General features: G+C 39.8%; 1 protein-coding gene across 1 annotated transcript in view; it reads left to right on the top strand.

Annotated features, from left to right (window-relative positions):
* Nucleotides 1-23,137, top strand: part of LOC117950913 (inactive N-acetylated-alpha-linked acidic dipeptidase-like protein 2) — a 498,171-nt gene that overhangs the window by 179,561 nt on the left and 295,473 nt on the right. Inside the window, exon 5 of the mRNA XM_034882332.1 lies at nucleotides 22,219-22,486. Within this exon, the coding sequence (XP_034738223.1) occupies nucleotides 22,219-22,486 (268 nt within the window). The remainder of the gene's footprint in view (nucleotides 1-22,218; nucleotides 22,487-23,137) is intronic.

Genomic DNA, 23,137 nt, shown 5'->3' with positions numbered 1-23,137 from the left:
CTGGGAAAACACTGAGACATTCACAAGGAGGCAGAAACGGGAAAACAAACCCAACAAAAACCCCAAACCACAACAGATTTGGAACTAAGATCATTTTTATAACATTACCACTGACCAACAGGGGGGTTCCATAGTTTGGGCACCCCTGGTAAAAATTTGTATTAATGTGCATAAAAAGCCAAGAAAAGACGGAAAAATCAAATGAAAGAATAAACATTTGTATTATATGACACAAATAGTTACATTTCATTTCCATTATTTATACTTTAAAAATAACAGAAAACAAAAGACTGCGTCTGCAAAGGTTTTGGCACCCTGCAGAGGTATTACTTTGTACTGCCCCCTTTGGCAAGTATCACAGCTTGTAAACGCTTCTTGTAGCCAGCCAAGAGTCTTTCAATTCTTGTGTGAGGTACCTTTGCCCATTTTTACTTCCAAAAGTCTTCCAGTTCTGTGAGATTTTCGGGCTGTCTGTCACACACTGCTCTTTCAAAGTCTATTCGTAGATTTTCAATTATGTTTAGGTCAGGAGACTATGAAGGCCATGGCAAAACCTTCAGTTTACGCCTCTTGATGTAATCCACAGTGGATTTTGAGGTGTGTTTAGGATCATTATCCATTTGTAGAAGCCAGCCCCTCTTTAACTTCAGCTTTTTCACAGATGGTATCAAGTTAGGGTCCAAAATTTGCTGAAATTTTATTTAATCAATTTTTTTCTTCTACTTGTAAAATGTTCCCTGTTTCACTGCCTGCAATACAACCCCAAAGCGGGATTGATCCACCCCAAGCTTGAACGTTTGACAGAGGTTCTTTTCATTAAATTCCGAGCCCTTTCTTCTCCAAACATACCTTTGCTCATTCCGGCAAAAAAATCATCTTTTAACCTCATTGGTCCACAGAACTTGTTTCCACAATGCCACAGGTTTGTCTATATGTTCATTTGCTAACTTCAAGCGCTGATTTGTGTGGTGAGGAGGTAGAAAAGGTTTTCTTCTAATGACTCTTACATGAAGACCATATTTGTACAAGTATCTCTTTATAGTGAAATAGTGTACCACAACTCCAGTGTCTGCCAGGTCTTTCTGGATGGATTGTGCAGTCAAACGTGGGTTTTGACTTGCTTTTCTCACAATCCTGCGAGCTGTTCTGTCTGATATTTTTCTTGGTCTTCCAGATCTTGCTTTAACTTCCACTGTTCCTGAAGACTGCCATTACTTAATTACATTTCAAACAGAAGATATTGGCATCTGAAAACGCTTTGCTATCTTTTTATAGCCTTCTCCTGCTTTTGTGAGCTTCAACTATTTTCAGTTTTCTAGACAACTGCTTAGAAAAAGCCATGGTACTGATTGTTGGGGCAAGGTCAGATGAGTCTGGGCCTTTAAGACCTTAAAATTGACATCACCTGTTCTTTGCAGACGATGATTGAGAACAATCCATGACACTGTGAGGTCTCAGCTTTACAAAGGGGGTGGTGCATGCTAGAAACTTATCATTTCTTGGCTTCTTTATGCATATTAATACAATTTTGTCTCTGGTGTGCCCAAACTTTCGAACCCCACTGTAACTTGCCTTGTTATATCCTTGCATTTTGTTAATTCGGCAGGGGTTTCACAAAGCGGGTCAATGTAAAGCGCCTGCTTCTCTTTTGGATAAATTACCTTCACAGTACGTTGCAAGGCAAGAAGATGTATTCTCACAATAAAATAGTCATTTTCAAGTGTATATACATTCTCACCAAAAGTGTCCAGTTACGTCTGTCACAAACTGCTCCAAGTAAAACATCATAGGCCATTGGGTCAATCTGAAAAGACAGAATTAATAAATAATTGTAGGTATTGTAACTATTTATGAACATAATTTGAAAGTAGTCACCTTATTTAATCCCCTGAATGATGCTTGCCACATCGCAGTCATCTCAAATTAGTCGACAAGAACTTTCGGTTCTGCAGGTCTCTGGCAAATAATTTATTGGGTCCTACCTTGCTCTACAACACCCCTTGCTGTTTTCCAGACTCAGCTTCAAACCCCCCCCCCCCCCCCATTTCTTTGTTCCTGGCAAATGTTCTTTCTTAATACCAAGTCCCCCACCACAAAGCAATCATACTGGCCCAATTCACGTTTTCTCTTCCGCACCCTCTGATGTGCTGCCAATAGATTGGCCTCCACTTTAGAGTACACATCCGTCAGTTTGGAAGTTAATGTTACCTCCTCATTTCCAGCCAGTGCATTTACTTCCTCGTCAGTTATCTGTAACATTGGTGGAGATAAATGAACACAAGTAGCCTACAGATTATAGTACCACTATTGACAAAATTCTTATATACTGCAGGAAAATGCCATTGTACCTACCACTTATCTGGAATTTCAGAAGGGTAACGGGCCTCTCTTCCATTCATGAGGTATTTTGGAGAGTGTTTTGTGGTTATTTGTTTTTTGGTGCGTAGACCTAATACGGTGGGCCTTATATAGTTGTCCCAGTCGCTTGGGTGGCCCCGCACCATTTTTTTCAAAGCCCTGATATTGGAAAATTAATAAACGTTATTCACCATAGTTACAGTTATATCATATATAGAAGTAAGTAAAGAAAAACATGATTCCCACCCTTGAATTGTGCCATTGAGCCTTTCCACCAAGCCCTTGGTATGTGGGTGGTATGGGGCACAGAGGCTTCTGGTAATGCCAAGCTTGGCACACATGTCCAGGTTAATCTGGCATTGGATATGAAAATGAATGTGATATGTTTTTCCCCCAATGATCTGATGAACAAGTGATATCAGATGTCTCAGAATTTGACTTACTTTGTTAACATATTGTTTGCCCTGGTCTGTGAGAATGCATTTGGGTGCACCAAATTTATAAAAGTCCATGATGCATTCTGAAACTTCTTCAGCTGTCTTGCTTTTCAGTGGATATACTTCCATCCATTTTGTGAAGTAGTCCACCATTACATATAAAAGTTTCCTTTGTTGGAGCATTTTAATTTGCCAACTAGCTGGAATGGTTCACAAACCTTAAATGAAAGCAAAATCAGTAACATAAATAAGATTTACATATACACCAAATGCTAAATGTAATGAGGTGAGATTCACCTCTATAGGTTTGTACTGTGTCTTGTCCTTTATAGAGTCCCTCTTTCTCTGACAGTCATCACCCTATGCAATCTAACAAAGTTAAAAAAATTAGAACACTGGTTAAATATGTAGCCTAAAGATTTGCATAAGGGTAAGGGGCACTTATTATAATGTGGAGTGAAGTGCTGCCTTTCTAAGGAACTTTTCAAAAATTGGAGAGAAAAATAAAAATATATGAAAATAGTTTACTTATAACATATAGCCGGCATTTATTACACATCAATTATCCAACAGTATGATCTTGTTTTTTCTTTCTTTTGTAAAGTCCTGTTAGCTGTGAAAATCAGTATGTCTCTTTGTTTCAAACTTCTTCCATGAAATTTGAGAAAAGAACAGAAAATAAAAATGACCTCACAGCTCTGATAAAATAATCCCAAAATAATAAGTCCTAGTTTATCTATCTGGGTAGTATGTTTTTTTTTTGTAGGTATTGTGGTGAGATCTCGTGCTTATCTGTACGATGCAAAGAAGAAATGGTTAGTAGAAGCAGTCCGTGTTCCAGGCAAAATAATAATTCACGCCCTGTGCTCCTCTGCCTCACGTGTCCAATGGTGAATTTGTCCAATGGAACTCACTTGCTAACCATGCGTCAAAAAAGGAAAACAACCTGCGGAGCAGGGAGCAGGGCAATATTCCGTTACTCTCTCAATTACTCAATCTTACCAGATCTGGGAATACGATTCTTATTCATGAACCGTAGTAGCTTAAATTCTTATTTTAAATCTTTGCCTTCACTACATACATGACAATCAAGCACTAGCTTACCACATAGTAATTTAGATGATCTCTTAACATAGAATAGCATTTCAAATCCCTAAACTAATGTTCAACACCGATTGTTTTTTTTCTTATGCAATACACAAAATACATTTTCACACAATGCATTAAACAGAATTAATAGCAGAATAGAAAAAATAGAGAACTTTAGCTTTTAGCTCAGTAAACACATCTATCACGCCATATCTGCTAGTAACACAAATGTCAAACGTGTAAAACAATCAACGGAGAAAAGGAGTACAAGTAAACTCCTTGTCTTAATTTTGACCCTTTGCTCTGCTATTCCTTCCTAGAACCAGGTTTGGTTGGAAAAAAAACTTTTAACTTGCTCTCAATGTTATGATCTTTTTAACTTCTTTTTACTCAGTGTGAAAAATATAGCTTCAGCTCGCTATTGTTCTGCTACCTTCACGGTGTTATCTTCTTCTCTAAAATTCAGTGAAACAGTTTCCCCTCCATATAGCGCCACCAATGCCACCTACTGGGCAAATATAGCGTGCAGCAAAACATAAATGCATGCAGGCTAGTTTTGAGTGGGTTACATAAGCTTCATTTTTTATGCATGCTTTCATCCCAGGCCAGTAATACCGTTGCAGGATGGTGTGTATAGTTTTTCTCCTCCACAGTGAGCCCCAATGGCACTGGCATGAAACTCAACAAATATGTTGTTGGTTTTAATGTGGAGTAAGAACCACTTTTGCCAGGTGATGCCTTTGGTCATCCTGCGTTCTATGACACTCGTAATAAGTCTCCCCGTCTTCAGGGATTACATTGAGCAAATATTTGTGTAACGCAATTAAAGAAAAGTAAAAAAAAAGAGGGCTGTTGTCTTATTTTCCTTACTTACTTATGAGTTGGTAACTCTCTGCCCTTCGTTTTATCACATAATGCTGTGATTTAGTAGCGTTACATGGGTACGTCAGTTTCTGTTTGAAATCCAGAATCTCTCTAATTAGCGGAGCGTCCATGCTTAGGCTACTATGGACCTTTTTCACTGCAGAAGTTTTAACATGCCATAGTAGGAAAAGCACAGCTGAAATTGATAACCTTAACGATGGTTTAGTTCCACCAAGTGTCCCAGTAAGTTTTTACCGGGAGTCTAGATGCACACCAGGCCTCTCCTAACTATAATGCAGCCATCGTTAAGGTTATCAATTTCAGCTTTGCTTTTCCTACTATGACATGTAAACATGTCTGCTGTGAAAAAGGTATATTGTTTACTAGGATACCAGCATTGCCTGCCATTATCCTTCTCATTATATAGTTGCTCTCTTGACAGATTGTTCAATGGACTGATTGATGACTGTCAACTAAACATAATTGAGGCTATATACAGTGATTGTGGACGTTATATAGCCTACATATAAAATGTGTTGATAGAGAAATCACAACGGATATGTCGGGAATTTTTCCTAAGATACACCGTAGGCAGGCTACACTATTACAATAGACGCAATGACATTATGAATATATTGTTTTGGATCAACCCCAAAACAGAATGTTACTTTGGTGTTAGAAATCATTGTGAGGCAATGAATGCATACAGCTCAACTTTCTTCTTTGTCTTTCCTGCAATTGTAGGCCTACTGATTCTGAGATTTGGAAGTGGCTTGTAATGTATAGTGACCAGATTTCTCAGACCAAATTTGGGGACATTTTCAGCAGAAGAATGTATACCTCAAAAACACTTCATGTTTTTATTTTTGCAAAACTTAAAACGGGGACACTAGACCTAGATCTGTTCTCATTAGGGGCTGAGCCGCCCTTAAAGGTCTCATCCTAGAATCACCCCTGCTGCTACTTCATAGTTGTACTCCACTACACCTCAGAGGGGAATGTTGTAATGTTTACTGAACTACATTTATCTGACAGCTTTTGCTTTATTGCTTTAATACTTTTATAAACTAAGACAAGGTAACCAGTGGTTTTAGATTAGCTCACAACAAAGTGTCACCCGGTTGCTGACGTAATTGATAAGTACGTAACTGGAATCGACTTTATTTAGCGCTATGAAAGCTCACTGCGTAGCGCTGCGGGGCTTTGGTGGGAACTCCTTTTTTTGCCACAAGATCAAAACCAGCTCCACCCAAGCTTATTTTTTGTAGGTGGCTGTGATGTGGCGCTTACTTAGACAAACATTTTTGCGCCAGTAGATCTGGGAAGCGATTATTCTATATATTGTTAAGCATGAGAGGCAAACCTGTATTTGTACCAACGTTTCCACTGGTAACTCTGCTGTTGCGGCCGCCATGGCGAAAAACACAGAAGTTATTGAATGCAACTAACTTCAGTTGGTAAAGTAATAGCTTGTGAGACGGAGCCTGCTGGACCTGATCGAGAGATGACCCATGCCCAGAATATCGTTGGTCATAACAATGCAGTGCAGTGACGATACAAACAATACATACACATGCGTGTGTGTAACGCCATTCAATCCGTGCTGGGCCCATTCATAATGAATCAGCCGTCTCTCTGTGAGCTCACCTCTCTCTCTCCCTAGCTCTATTAATCAGTTATTGTTAAAAACAAGTGAAGGAGCTTTTGAAAATACATAATCTATTTATTTCAGTTAGCTAATTTTCATTTACATGTGTTGCAGCTGTATGTTTGTACAAAATACAACTTAAGACAAAAGAATGTAGCATAATATGGATGTGAAAGCGGTTATAAATAGCCTATGTGACAATAAAATGTTTTGGTTAAAATCAACAAATAATTGTGATAGTTAATCAGGATCTCAATATTGTTCAAAATAATCGTTATCATTTAGGCCACAATCGTCCAGCCCTAATTGAGATTATTGTTATTAGGATATTCGGATTTAATTATTAGGATTTTTCTTGTTTCAAACTTAACTAGTAGTGCACACCAAAAAGACCATGGTGAATGGTTTAATTATCTGACTTTATTAAGGAGTTAAGCAAGGCAGTGACTGTCAGGGTTGTGTTGTGTTTCCTTTGTAACAAACGGCAAAACACCAAGACTAAAAATATGATTATTCTGTATTTAACACATGCTGTGTCCTCTTGATCACCCAATACAGTTGCCCTCTAGTTTCAGCTCTGGTGATTTGTGCTTGGCCTTTCACAGAGTACTTATAGCAATGATATGTTGCGTGTAGTGAAGTTGATTAGGCTGGAGACTTTAACTGTGCATTCACAGGTGTTTAAATCGCAGTTCTCCAATAAATGTTTTGTGGTGCTTGATCCTCTGCTATGCTGGAGCATGAGACTCTTCTTCTGTTGAGATTAATGCATCATTATGGTTCGCTGTTCAGACTGTACCATGTTCACTGTGGTTCAGTTTGACCAGGTTGGAGTTTCTGATCACCTGGCTGAATGACAGTTTGCAGCAGCAGCAGTGGGGGAATGTACAAAAGTACAAATGCTTCATTACTGTACTTAAGTACATTTTTCACGTATCTTTACTTTGCTTAAGTTGAATCAATAAAGCATACGATTGACTTTTACTTTGTTATGTTTTAACGCAATTATCTATACTTTCTACTCCACTACATTTCAATCAGGAGAGACATGTTCGCAGATACGCAAATAAGGTTTATTGTACAGCTCAATAAAATGTATAAGTCTTTGGCAATTAGACTCTATTGCTATACGAAAACTGTGTATTTACATATAAACCCGATGGAATCTAGACACCGGTGGTGGCGACAAAGGAGCCGAAAGACCAGACCGAAGGAGGCTCCAGACCGGTCAGCTGAGCGTCACACATTTGCAGTCCACAGGGAAGCCTACAGCAGGGGCTCCTTTACCGGCTGCAGTGCGTCCAGCTCCCGGAACCACTTGTGATATAACAAATCCCACTATGGCCACGCCAAGACCCGCCCTTTAATAGAATTTATTGGCCAGGCACATACTGCTCCCTGTACTACCGCTGCTGCTCTCGCTTTGTGCTTGCCATGTGTGAAAAATCCGTTCACATAGGGTTAATATACAACCCTAATAGTTGTTTTTATATGTTTTTCACATTACCAGTCCTCCTCAGCTCAAGATCAGTTTCTCTTTTTTTAACATTTTTAGTTTAGCATGGGTTCATAACCTACAGGTGCCCTATGTGCCTTCAAACATGTCTATTTTAACAAATACAACAGTCTAATAATTTACTATTAAGATGATGATTTCTTCTTGACTGAAATATAGCTGTTTTGGGGCTTTTCTAAGTTCAGAGAATTTAATTAGCCCATAAAAATGGATTTCTAAAGGGCAGAGGGTGGGGTTAGGTTAATTACTTAGATGAGGTCCCAACATCATATTAGACTTGTTAGAACCAGGATCATGATGGTTGTACGTGACACTGCACTACTTAAAAAAAAAAAAAAAGGCCCTCCTTCTCATCTTTGCCCTATTACCAGAGCAAAATGTACTATTTTGTTCAGGGGTGTCGGAGGTTAATTGTACTGTGTGTGTGTGTGTGTGTGTGTGTGTGTGTGTGTGTGTGTGTGTGTGTGTGTGTGTGTGTGTGTGTGTGTGTGTGTGATGCATTGCTATTCAGCAGTGTAGCTGGGTGCAGCTACACTGGACCTGATTTACATTCAGTGAAAAGCAGCTTTTTAACTGCTGCTTTATTCTAAGTCTGTTAGACAGATACTAAGCTTTAATTAGCCATTGAGAGTGGGATTGTATGTGGAAGGGTGTAGTGTTAAATTTAAAGGTGGTAGGATTTGACGTGGTGGTATGCCATGTAACATATTATAAGGCAGATATGATATAGGTGGGCAGAGAGAAAATCAGGTGGTTCTACCTTTGTGTCCCTTGGGTCCCTTGGGTACCTTGTTAGGAAAGGTAAACTTGCACAAATAGGCAGCTATTATCAAACTGGTTTTAATGGCAAATGAAAGTAAATATTTCACTAATATTCCCGATAACACGTAGCAGTGCAAAATAAATGATTGAAATAAATGTTTAAAAGTAGCTGTGTTTCTCCTTCTTATTAGCCTTGCAAACTGTTTGCTGGTTGGTTTGGTGTACAGCAACCATAGCGCTGTATACATGTCCAAAGAAAGCCTCTGTAACACCGGATTATCCCATGTATTAATTGGAAAATGTTTTATTTGGAAAAAGGCCTTATTCATAATGTCCAACCAGAATATGCGGTTTACATGACCTGTATCAAATTCAGAATATTGTCATATTTAGAATAATATGGAAAATTGATGCATATGTAAAAATACACAGTGATATGTTGAATCTTCTTTATTGACAGCTTCCATCATCACTAAAATTCCCCCATAACACCAGCCCTGGCACCTAAATAAAGATTCCCTCTCATGAAGCCTGAGCACAGGCGATACGCTTATAAAATTTGACAAATGCAAATAGGACAAGAGAAATCAAATGTGACTAATGTGAATGGAAACAGAAAATCAATTGTCTCCTGAACAAATGGATGAGCTATTAAAATGACTGTATGCTACAGGAATATATTATCCTCAGCAGCTGCAAGTGGAGGGTACCATATTCAAAGTCTGCTTGGTACAAGAATTCTAATCACTGTAGTAAAGCTAATAGAACTAGATGTTTCAATGCCTTCAGTAGGAAACTCTTGACAGTAGCAGTCTGTGTGGAGTGGTGAAAAGGAGGGTAAGTTTTATCATTAGGGTCATCAGGTGGGCACCCTGGTTCATGGACATTTCACTGATTGTAGCCCACGACGTCTCCAGAGGCTTCAACAGTGTTCCCAGCGTCCCAGGTACACCCCCTCAATGCCATACCCTCCATTTCTCTTATGGACTCTGCATGGCAAGGCGTCCTTCTCCCTGAGTAAAGACTAAGCCTGACCGCATACCATCTGTCTCTACCTTGATTCCCAGTTGGGGTCTTTACGCTTGATCCAGAGCCAGTTACTGTTTTTTTCGGCAGCACTTGACATGAACTTGATGGCCTGTTGGAGGAAGAAACCCTTCACCCCTGTTTTCCTCAGCAAACTGGTGGTAGATGTGGCAACAAATCCCCTGCAGCCAACCTCCACAATAAAGATGCTGGTCTTCCAATCGTTCTGGGATGCTTCAGCTGCCAGGTCGGAATATTTGTTCTTTTTCCTCTTTTGGCCAGTTGGTATGATATTTGTAAAGTTTACCTGTCCTGCTGATATTTGTGGGAGGTTGTTAATGGTGGTACACTTCTGTTCCATTATTGACGCCAGCTGTTTGAAAACTTGGTTATGCTGCCAAGTATAGCGCCCCTGGTTGAGACTTGTAGTGCACCCTGATTGAATGTGCGTTAGGGATGCAGGTACTTGACACAGGGGAGAGGCGGGATCCTCTCCATATCACACTTTCAAATTTTGGGGGTGGAGGGTAGCAGGTCGTATGTGGCTCTGCTGCCAAAACTAAACCGCTCTCCCTCCATCTGCCAGATGTCCCGCCAGCTGGGCTTTTTCTTCTCTTAGCCCTCCCAGTTGGGTCCATCTCCCCTACTTCGCCATTGAGATGGCCTCGGCATGTCAATCTCCCTCCCCGTCTCCTGACTTCTTCTGCACTGATGTTGCTCTGTGCCACAGAGGAGTTTTCAGGATGTGTCCGAACCCTGCCCTCCCATGCTGTAGCTGTCCAACCACAACTCTGAAGTGAAGCGTAGACTTTGCACTTTGAACAGCTTCTGATGGAGTTCACTTCTTTACCGGTACCACCTTGGGGGCTGCTTTTCAGATGACTGCATCCTCAGATTCAGTTAGGGTCATGTCAAGCCTTGCTTTGGTACATTTGAACAAGCCCTGTGATTGGTAATTCCAACTTGCCATGTCCATAAAGTCCGCCGGGACCAATGTAAATGCTGGTATTAGTTTTTTATATGTTCAAACTGATCGGTGTCTTTGAGCTTTGCTTCATACCAACTCCCCAAGCTCTTTACTGGCATTTCTGAAACAGTTGGGACATGTTTTCCGCCAACATGAAATCTGTGTTCTGTGGCTTGGCCTTTCACAATGGAAATGCTTCTGCACTTAATGCGCTTTAACTTCTGCCACCAGGACAATGAAACAGAAATACATTTCTTAAGTACATGACCCAAATACAAAGACAATTATTTCCAATAATTTGAAAATGTTATATCAGGCTTCACTGCCTACACTTTACTACTGGGGAAGATGAAAGTGTAGCATGGCCAGCAGCAAATTATGCCTTCTCCTGACAAAACATGAGGCAAAATTAAGTAGATAATTGTTGAATGAATCTAGATGCACAGCAATTGCATTAATTACTAACTAAATATATTGACACAGAGCTCCCAGTAGGCAATTATATCTACACTTCTGCTCGTGCAGAACATGGGGTTTGTCATGCTTATAGCTAGAGCCCGACCGATAAAGGATTTTTAAGCTTGATACCAATACAAATATTTGGTTATTTAAAAATCTGATTTGCTGAAACACGTTACAAAACATACACAGATTTCCCTAACATTAGTTAATTGTAGTTATTTATGAGTTCTCACTAAAATAATATGATAATTTGTTTCATTGTCACATCACAACAGAGGAACATAAACATATATTGACATTCTCATAAATGTATAAAAATACAAACTTAAGATATGAAACTTAGTCCTTTGAACAAAAACATATTGACAAAATCTTCAGTGTTGCCAACAGGGACGCTGTAGATTGGGAATTGCCCAATATCGTCCCGACTCTACTTATTACCCTCATCCAAGCATAAAATATGTAATAAAAATGTGACTACATAAAATAAGTTTTTTTTTATTGGACTTGCAGACCACAAAGACATACTCTGCCAAAGTGAATTTGTCTGTTTGTCTTTCACAAGAGATGGTGCAGTGATGCTAAGGACTTGGCTTTGAGGCAACATTACCATTTTCCATCTTTAATAGTACAAAATGTTTTGACTTGCACATAAATTTTAGCTTGGAAGATACGCACCAGACTTTGAACTGCTGTTTGAAATTGCGATGAAAAGACGTTTGTTTTCTTCACCCCATTTGCGAGTGATATTGAGTATAAGGAATTAATTAAAGCTTAGATGTCAAATAGACAAGATCTAAAACATATAAGAAAAAAAGCCTTTCATGAAACAAAGCTGGCTGAAGTTTGGATAAACAGTTTTTTTATGGTTCTCTGTGGAGAAGAGAGGCTTCAGAGATGAGGATTCAATCCACTCATCAGATAAAGACAATCGTGAGGCTTCAATCGCAGCCTGTTAACACTTCAAACCCTTCAGAGCATCCCTGCAGGCATGGGAAAGGTTACACAGCATGGACATAACACCTTATCGTCTTGTTTTTTGAAGTTTATGAAATGCTTTTAGCATTTTTCCCTAGATACATACAGATGATGTACATGATATCCATGCTCAATCTATTGCTATGAAAACACACTCAAAGGTCCCATGGCATGAACATTTTTACTTTGGTGCCTATGGTCCCCCAGTGGCTAGAAATGGCGATAGTTGTAAACCGAGCCCTGGGTATCCTGCTCTGCCTTTGAGAAATTTAAAGGCCGATCTGGAATCGGCCCATCTGAGCTCTGAGAGAAGGGGTAGGTTATCTTGCCCCTTATAAGGTTAGGGTTAGGGGTTGGGGTTAGGGTTGTCAACTAACCCTAGAGAAAGGGGAAGTTACCTCCTCTTTCTCTCAGAGCTCAGATGGGCTGATTCCAGATCGGCCTTTAATTTCTCTCTAGAGAAAGGGGGGGGGGGGGGGGTATTTCAAGGTTGTTCAAAGGTTTATGAGTTATTACCTGCAAATTTAAGATAATAAACTGTTGTTTTGTTTTTGCAGTTAACCTTTAAAACATGTTATTTAGCTGATGCTTTTATCCAAAGCAACTTACAATTGCTATAAATGTCAGAGTCCTCTGGAGCAATTAGGGGTTGATTGTCTTGCTTAGGGAAAGAGGAGGTTACCTCCTCTTTCTCTGCTTTGCCCGCCCAGTGAATTTGTCCCACCGATGAGAGAGAGAGAGAGAGGGACATCATGGATTTCAAACAAGCAAAGTGGCAGTTTGTCAGAGCACGTTTTTCTCCCATCCCGGATATGCTGTGTGGACCAGCAAGACCCTTCTTTGCAGATATTGAATATTATCTTGAAACAACTTTACCTACCATTGACAAAAGATTTATTTTTAAAAGCCATTTTTTTATTTCAAGGTTGTTTTAATATTTATGAGTTATTACCTGCAAATTTAAGATAATAAACTGTTGTTTTGTTTTTGCAGTTAATCTTTATTACATGTTATTTAGCTGATGCTTTTATCCAAAGCAATTTACAATTGCTATAAATGTCAGAGTCCTCTGGAGCAATTAGGGGTTAATTGTCTTGCTTAGGGACACATTGGCGATGCATTGCAGTGGGAATCGGACCCAGGTCTCCCACACCACAGGCATGAGTCGTATCCACTGTGCCACTCAACCCACAGATACAGACCTTATTGTCTGTTTACTTTCATTTCTGGGTATTACAGTCTTAGTCCCTTAGCTCCTCACAAACTTATATCAAAGGTCAATTTACCATAAGTGGGTTAGATTGCATATTGCCTAGTAGGTGTGCACTAATTAGTGAATGAAGGAATAAATGGAGGCATGTTCAAGGCTATTAGCTGGAAGAAAATGTCAAGAGGGAGAGCCTTCTGCCTTAAAGAGGGGGACATTGCTACATGATATTAATGGGATAGTAACCTTCTGAAATGACAGGTTTAGTGGAGTTTGAAACGCGGATCCATTAAAGTTTTAATAAACTACATTACAAAATGGCACTGTGGCCCGCTGTTGCTGAGTGACCAATGTCCTTCAGAGGAAATGAGACATCATACATTCTCCCTGTTTGTCCTGATAAAATCAGGTGTCAGGTTTCGACACTGGAAGAAGTAACGAAACAACGAGCAAGAAGGGAAAGTAAAAGATCTGCCACATGGCACACTTAGCCTTATCAATTGCTTTGTTGTTAGGGAACATAAATAATGTAACTATGATTATGATAATAGACATAAACCAAAAACCAAACCCCAAAACGCATGCAACAACAAAAAAAATCTCAAATGGCGGATGCCATTTCAGAATAGAATAGAAAACACCTGTACAGCTGAACAAGTTTTTTATTAATGTATCCAGCACGATTGCGTTGCTAGCCAGCTGACCAATATAAGTCAATAATTCACTATTCTTTTAGCTCTTTTTTAGGTCTCCATTGACCTAGGTTGCTATTGAGTTAAACTCTTGCTCCACTCTTGTCACCAGCAATCTGCTGTTTGGTGCTGTGCCAGGTAGAGCTTTTGACATGAGGTTGATGAGAGCTGTGAGACTGAACCAAAACAGAACATTTGCTTGCAAAAACCAGAAAGATGCTATAACTGAAGATACTAAGGTAAACTGCATATTGTACACAGTCATTTGATCCACTTTTCATACAGTCGGGTCCATACATATTGGCACATCAACAATCTTTTTGGCTCTATACACCACCACAATGGATTTGAAATGAAACAAACAAGATGTGCTTTAACTGCAGAGTTCAGATTTGATTTGAGGGTATTTACATCCAAATCAGTTGAACAGTGAAGGAATTACAGCAGCTGGTATATGTGCCTCCCATTTTTCAACGGACCAAAAGTAATGGGGAAGATTAACAATCATAAATCAAACTTTCACTTTTTAATGCCAATCCTTTGCAGTCAATTACAGTCTGAAGTCTGGAACGCATAGACATCACCAGACGCTGGGGTTCATCCATGGTGATGCTCTGCCAGGCCTCTACTGCAACTGTCTTCAGTTCCTGCTTGCTCTTGGAGCATTTTTCCTTCAGATTTGTCTTCAGCAAGTGAAATGCATGCTCAATCGGATTCAGGTCAGTTGATTTACTTAGCCATTGCATAACATTCCACGATTTTCCCTTAAGAACTTTTTGGTTGATTTTGCAGTATGCTTTGGGTTATTGTCCATCTGCTCTGTGAAGCGCCAGCCAAAGAGTTCTTAAGCATTTGTCTGAATATGAGCAGATGGTATTGCCCAAAACACTTCAGAATTCATCCTACTGCTGTTTTCAGGAGTCAGATCATCAATAAATACAAGATAACCAGTTCCATTGGCAGCCATGTATGCCCAAGTCATGACACTACCACCACCATGCTTCACTGATGAGGTGGCATGCTTTGGATCATGAGTAGTTCCTTTCCTTCTCCATACTCTGCCCATCACTCTGGTACAAGTTGATCTTTGTCTCATCTGTCCGTAGGATGATGTTCCAGAACTGTAAAGGCTTTTTTAGATGTAGTTTGGCACACTCTAATCTGGCCTTCCTGTTTTTGAGGCTCACCAATGGTTTACATCTTGTAGTGAAAGTCTTCTCTTGATTGTTGACGTTGACACACATACATCATGGGGCGGCTGTTGCTCAGTGGTAGAGCGGTTGCCTGCCAATTGGAAGGTTAGTGATTCAATCCCTGGCCCTGCAGTCCCATGTCGAAGTGTCCTTGGGCAAGACACTGAACCCCGAGCTGCGCATCGGAGTGTGGATGTGTGTAAGTGTATATCTGATGAGCAGGTGGCACCTTGTACGGCAGCCTCGGCCACAGTGTATGAATGTGTGTGAATGGTGAATGTTTCCTGTACGATGTAAAAGCGCTTTGAGTAGTTGTTAAGACTAGAAAAGCTCTATATAAATACAGCACATTTACATTTACAAACACTTACCTCCTGGAGAGTGTTCTTGATCTGGCCAACTGTTGTGAAGGGTGTTTTCTTCACCAGAAAACCACTGTGGTGGATGACCAAGTAATTATTTCCTTGGTCATCCACCACAGTGGTTTTCTGTCGTCTTCCTGGTCTTTTGGTGTTGCTGAGTACACCAGTGCGTTCTTTTTTTTTTAAGAACGTTCCAAACAGTTGATTAGGCCACACCTAATGTTTTTGCTATCTCTCTGATGGGTTTGTTTTCATTTTTCAGCCTAATGATGGCTTGCTTTACTGACAGTGACAGCTCTTTGGATCTCATATTGAGAGTTGACAGCAAATGCAAATACAGTAGCACACTTGAAATGAACTCTAGATCTTTTATCTACTCCTTGTAAATGGGATAATGAGGGAATAACACACACCTGGCCATGGAACAGCTGAGCAGCCAATTGTCCCATTACTTTTAGTCCCTAAAAAAATGGGAGGAAAAAAAAAGTACAAACTGTTGTAATTCCTACACTATTCACCTGATTTGGATGTAAATATGCTAAAATTAAAGCTGGACGTCTGCCGTTAAAGCACATCTTGTTTGTTTCATTTCAAATCCATTGTGGCGGTGTATAGAGCCAAAAAGATTAGAATTGTGTTGATGACCCAATATTTATGGACCCGACTGTATTAAGATATTGATTAATAGAACTTTAAAGGAGTTTAAAGAATTTTCTACATCTGACGTATTGCTACTTTTATGTACCTAAAATTGAATACCACCTCTATTCTAGAGTCAGCCACATTTACTTTGAGGAGAGGGTGGGGAGTTGGAAGTCTTTGCATAAAACTGCGCAGAATCAGAGTTATGTGTTTCTTAAAAAAATATTTTTTAAAAAGGGATACAAAGACATGCACATAAACATGCAGTTGTGTAGATCACCACACACATGCAAACACAGACGCACTCAAAGTCACTTGAGACATGAGATGGCGTCAAAATTGGGCATGTTTCCCAAAACACAGGGAGTCCTTCCAACAGCTTGGCTTATAGATGAAGGTCTCTGCAAGCACATACGGAAACGCACAGACTCGCACACACGCTTGAAAACACAGCAGCACACACACAGCCTCCTGCTGCTGCTCCTGGCGAGTTATGAGATGTGGCCTGCTGACTAGAGAATTGCAGAATTGTGCGTTTGGGCCATCTGCTACTGAGACTGATATAGATGTCTCACACAATAACACACACACTAGACAAACAATACATCCAGACACACATTTTGTCACACACTTGCAACTAGACACGTTGAAACGATTATGTTCATTATTACATATTTATGCCCCATCTACATATAGCCATTACTTTTTCATTCAGGACAGTTAAAAGAAATAGCCTAGTTTTGGGGAAATATACTAATTTTCTTTGTTTCTATGGGTGAACATTTAGACAAATGCAGTTACAAGCAGCCGAGTCATACAAAGTTGAGTTGTTTGTGTGAGGCTTAACAATCCAGTAAATTGAAAGTATAGAACTGCATTTTATCAATACCGATGCCAATATCAAATTGGTACAAAAAATAAATACATGAAAAAAAGACTGTTAAGTTAAAAGATTGAACAGTTATTTTACTTTTTTTGCAGAAATCGGTTGACTTGTTTCCTAAGATTCCTCTATACATAACAATGGTGGACCAATTGCTACAAATGTGGTCTAACGACTACAAGTAATACAAAATGAGGTATCTCTGGTTGTTGGGACAGCTCACAACACTTGCTGAGCAAAACCAGGAGGAGCAGCCTGTCAGTAAAATTAGAATAGATGGTCCAACTTAAAGGTCAGTAAAATATTAGAAATGAAAGTAAAATCAGTCCCACTTTCCTGTCTGACTCTAAAAGCTGTTTCCCAGCATGGTAGTCCTGTGTGTGTACTATATGCTATAATATTACCTGGAATGTTATGTGACTCATGTTAAAGAAAACACCTACGTTTCTAAATTGTTTTAATTTGTATGGCTTGGTGTGGATATGAGTGATCAGATGGCAGGTTGTGTGTTGTTCTTTTGAACTGAAAGAGGCATAGTGCATTGGAGCGATGGAGAAACACATAAAAGCTGAGGGGACTTACTGTCCTTCTTTTGTTGGACAATCTCAATGTGAAAATGTTATAATTTGCACCGTCACATGTGATCATACTGTATTTCCCATTTAGTTTACTTGCTGACATAAAAATGCTGAAATTGATTAGAGTGCTTTTCAGCAATTGATTCATGCCTTACATGTTTTTTCGCTTACAACTTAGAACCAAATATGTATTTGCTCACAAAACTTCAAGTTTTGTGTTGAATGTGTAAATAGACTATTACTGCAATGGGTGGCAAGGTGAAAATCATTTTACTAAAAATAGATAGCAAAATAGCACATATGTATAGGGATAGACTGATAATCGGCTCCAGCTAATTATTGGGGCGTTTTTTGTCAGTTTGCAGATTATCTGTATTGCGTTTTATTTGCCTGATTAAAAAGTGTGCTACTTTGGCTCTGCTACATCTCTGTGTCTGTCCCTCTGCTTCAGTTTCACTCACCGCTGAGTCTATCTTTGACTTTGTATTATGTTGAAAGTCTAATTTATTAAATAATTGCTAAAAGCATTTAAACAAAGTTTTGTGTTGCAGTTTGTAACATTGCAAAAACTTAGTTTTGACTTTTCATTTACCCTGTAAATTCATATCGGTTCCAAATATCGGTTATCTCTTTCATTAACTACAAACAATCCGTATCTGTGTTGGCCTTGATAACCAGGTTGTGTATGGTGTGTGTTGGGCTGCGTGTATTTGTCCTTGCTGCTATAGAGATGGAAATTCAGCCCTTCAGCGCAGACAAAAGGATACTGACACACTTGACGGTTACAGTACCCCTTTAGCGTCTGGCAGTTCTAGTATCAATCAGCAGGTGGAACTTGCCTTGGGTCTTAAGGAGTTGTCATTTATTCACCGACATTCTAGGCTGCTTCGTTTACAGCTACACCCTTACTGCTTAAGCGCCCATTCAGCAATCCAGTGATTTGCCGCAAGGTTGTGCAGCGGTTTGGGAGTGTCTTTAGGAGAACACAACTGGACGTCAAATGGACATTAATGAGCCGTTTCACTGACACAATTTATCTTTTTCCGACCGCACTTATGGGCAGCTTCTTTTCCCTGAGACGGTGCTTTGTTGTTTGGCAAACATTCAGCTGTAACACAAACTCCTGGGCAGGTCAGTGCTTGGGTTTCATGTGGCAGCAACGGAGGCAGTGATCCTTTCGGGACGGGACTCTCACATTGCCTCAAAACCTACTGGCCGCAGCGTGACATGGGGTTGCAATTCTCCAAAAGTTGAATCTGTCACCAACCCCAATCGCAGACTGAACATACTACCCCCATTCAAAATGAATGGAAGGACATGCGTTTTTGCCACTGTCTGCCTTATCGATCTATCTTCTTATCTATCTACATTGTCTTAGCAGGACGTGTGAATGCCCACTTAGTATACATCTCTCTCTCTCAGATACAAACTGCACTGCTATGTTCATAGCTAACTGCTAACTTCATACTCACCGTCACACACATACACACATACACACACACACACACACACACACACACACACAGACACTGAATAACACATTTTAGTTTAAAACATTCCCCAATGCTTAGACCCGGCAGGCAGCCAGCAGCGTTACAGCAAAAAAACTGATAACATTCCTCTTATCTCACTATATGAAAGTGTATTTTCATTACTGTCAAAGTATTTCTTGAAAATAAAATCACAAAATGAATCTATCCAAAGAGAGAGAAAAACTATGTATCAATGGAAATGGAAAATGAAAGAGAGAAAATTGCAAATACTAAGACCTTTCATGACTGTCTCCCTATTTAATAAATGTTTTAAAAATTAACTCATACATATGAGTAATAACACACCTACTCTATTTCTTGCTTTTATGGACCCATTAGATGGAAATTGTGACTTTTTTTTTTTTTTACCTAGAAAATTGCAAATCGTGTCAACTAAATATTTTAGAATATATCTTTTATGAGATAGTCTGAGATAGCTTCTCTTTTCATTATCAGGTATTCTTCAGCAATGGATGGCATATATGTTCTTCGCCAAAAGGCTGACATACCAGCAAGTCGATGGAAATGTCTTTATTGGGTTCAGTCCTCTGACTCAGAACAATAAAGAGAGTAAACACCAAGCACTAAACAAACCGGCAGAGGAGACTCAAATAAGGCCCCGATCAAAGTTTATTGACTTGTGCAGTTAGGAAAGCGGGATTGACAGACACTGACTGTCACTGAGTCTGTGTGTGTGTGTGTGTGAGAGAGCGAGAGCAAGAGTGTGGGAAAGTAAAATACATTCATGCTGAAGAGCAAACTCTAGCAAAATTAAAAGTAAAGCTATCTTAACTGTTATGAAGACCAATTAGCAGAAGCATTGCCATTATTGAAAGTGCTTAACAGATTTCTCTTCATTTCAGTTATTAAAGCAATCTTTTATTAACATTTAAAAGAACATCATTTTTTGAGAATGTCATCATGTGATCTTTCATTAAAAGCCTTGAGATGTGAATAAAGATGTCATCATTCTGAACGCCATCATCTGTGTAATGTACTGTAATGTAGGAGGGCACAGAATCACACTCTCTACTCTTGGGCCTGGTTTCCTCAACTCTAACACAGAATTCACAAATGTCAAGTGCATACTCAAACAACCAGCTCAACAGGTGATCTGTAAGTGTTTAAATAATAGACAATGGTAGGCTATATTAACTCAACATGAACTCAGAATTGAAAAGCAGGCTGTTAACATTTTCAAACCGATGGTTATTACCTCAAGCCAAACCCTGGACATACCACACACCCTGGTATACCAAATTAGACTATATCCAAGACGTTCCACTTCCAGGATTGCTCTGTTGCTGTTGGAAATTCCGTCGGATGCCATTCTATTCCGCCGGATGTCCAGTATATTACGCTTTCTTTGTGTCGTGATGACTCCGGTGGATTTCGCCCCTTGGTAAATCCAGACAGCTAGCTAGACTATCTGTCCAATCTGAGTTTTCTGTTGCACAACTAAAATTACCTTTAAATGTACACATGTGCCACCAAAACAAGTTTGTTCCCGAGGCTGTGTTGCAGAGGCTCTTACCCATGACGATTGTGATTGGTTTAAAGAAATGCCAATAAACCAGAGCACGCTTTTCTCTCATCCCGCAATGCTGGTCTAGCCACACCCGCTTTGGCAAGGTTGTGGATGAAGGTCAGGCAGAGTGAGACTACAGTTGGTGGCAGACTAGACTCCTAAGCAGTGGGAGGGCATTACTGTAAACAGATTTGTCTCTAACGCAGTAATGCATAAAAATACTTATAAAAAATGATTGCGTTACTTGCGTTACTGGTTCTTCAACTATCTGCATACCGGGAGGAGCCTCTGCTGAATTATTTGAATCCAAAATGTACCCAACCAAAATGTATGTATGTATTAAATAAACAAATGATTACTTTAAAAAAAGTATCTACTAATGTGTTTTTTCAATACTATTTTTGAGTAACTACCCCAACACTGCTCTTGAGTGAGACATGATGAGACTGTAGCAACTCAAGACTAAGTGTTAGTAATGTACTTTTTTTTGTTTTCCTGTAAAGCACTTTTAAATAACTGTGTAAAATGTAAGTGGACTGCATTTTTATTTCACTTTCTAGTTTATTCAACTACTGAAAGTGCTTTAACAGAGTATAGGCACCATTCACCCACGCACATTCTTACACCGTGGCCAAGTATGCCGTACAAGGTTCCACCTTCTCATCATATGGTGGATCATTCACACTCATTCAATTCAGGGTTAAGTGTCCATGGAAACTTCAACAAGGGATTGAACCATCGCCCTGCCCATTAGTAGACGACTACCCTAACAACTGAGCCACAGCCACCCTTAATGTGTGTAAAGTGCCAAATAAATAAAGTTGATTTGATTTGATAAACACATAGACATTCTAGTTAACAAACACAAGGCATTCCCCCCTCCCACTGCTACTGAAATATGATTTCCTTCATGGTGCCGCTCAGGACTCAATTGCTTATAGCGTGTCAAACACTGGCAGCTGCGTTGGTTAGTTTGTACCATGTGCTAATCAGCATGTCATATTGCTAATTACCAGTGACGGGCTCCTTGGAAAGTGTAAGCAAAGCTACAAGCTATGTGACATTAAATTAAGCTTTAGCACACTGAAGCTAAACCTTGCAAATGTAGCAAGATACAGTAACATGACAAAAGTTACATGTATTTATTTTATACATTCATGTACATGTTCATGTATACATGTATGGCGGTAGTTTCACTGATCCTCAGCAGTTTAATTTCAGACCGCAGCGGAAGGCTCCACTGTGCTTAAGCTTAAGAGTGTGTGTGTGTGTGTGTGTGTGTGTGTGTGTGTGTGTGTGTGTGTGTGTGTGTGTGTGTGTGTGTGTGTGTGTGTGTGTGTGTGTGTGTGTGTGTGATCAGTAAAAGAGCTAAGCTACTGAATTCCAGGATCTCAGTTCCTTGTATTCAACACCACTAACAAGTTAATACATATCGGTTATAATTTTTTTTATTGCATAATATAACGATTACTTCTCTTTGACTGCTAATTCCAGGTCTTTCTCCAGCCTATCAGATGACAGTGAAGAGGCCAGAGCTAGGTACCTCTACAGGCAGTGGGTGGGACTTGGTTTGACTGATGTTCATCTCACCAATCACACAGTTCTGCTCAGCCTGCCTGGTTCCACACCCAACACCATCACTGACAGGTCTAGTCACCAGTGTTTCCTGCCAAACGGGATTCCCTGTGACCAGCGTGGACCAAATGACCTGCCGAAGCACCAGTTCCCCTACGCAGCCTACTCTGCCGTTGGAAGTTTGCAGGTAATGCACCGTCACCCTGTATTGACATTTCCCAAACCAAAGGTTGCTTCCCCCTCTTGGCTGCTTCACACTTCTCATGCTCTCCCTCCCCGTTATTACCTTCATATTGTCACAGTGTCTAACTCTCCATCCCCGGGCCACCAAAGGGTGATGACCCTTTGGTGTCAAAGTCATAGCCAGTGTTTCTGTCTTCAAATGGTACAGCTTGGCCAACCACATTTCAGGGTCCAGACGTGTCTCAGTGCTTTTATTTTCAGCAACGACAACACTTTTCTGTTAGATTTCAGGCATAATGAATAAAGTCCCTATAAGTCTTAATTTATTTTTTACTATTAACTATTTCTACACAAATTAACGTATATGTGCTAAAAAGCTGGTGCTTTACTGTTGTCGAGGCTGACGTAAATTGCAATTTAAGACATTATATAAAGCATATGTGAACACACAACACATTTACATGAGCAGTTGTGTTCGATATCGAATGAATGTTTAGGCACACCAATACGTATGGTATCTTACAAAAAGATGAATGAATGGTGGCTACAGAGCTCTGTGAGATGTCGTATCAGTGGCAGTTTCTGTGGGGGGGGGGGGGGGAGTGTGGTAGATCAAGTGAGAGAGTCACGGCGAATAGCTTTGGAGCGGGTACCG

This window comes from Etheostoma cragini, chromosome 9 (genome assembly GCF_013103735.1).
Source record: "Etheostoma cragini isolate CJK2018 chromosome 9, CSU_Ecrag_1.0, whole genome shotgun sequence".
NCBI lineage: Eukaryota > Metazoa > Chordata > Actinopteri > Perciformes > Percidae > Etheostoma > Etheostoma cragini.
The sequence above is the reverse complement of the archived record's forward strand: the minus strand, read 5'-3'. Positions and strand labels throughout refer to the sequence as shown.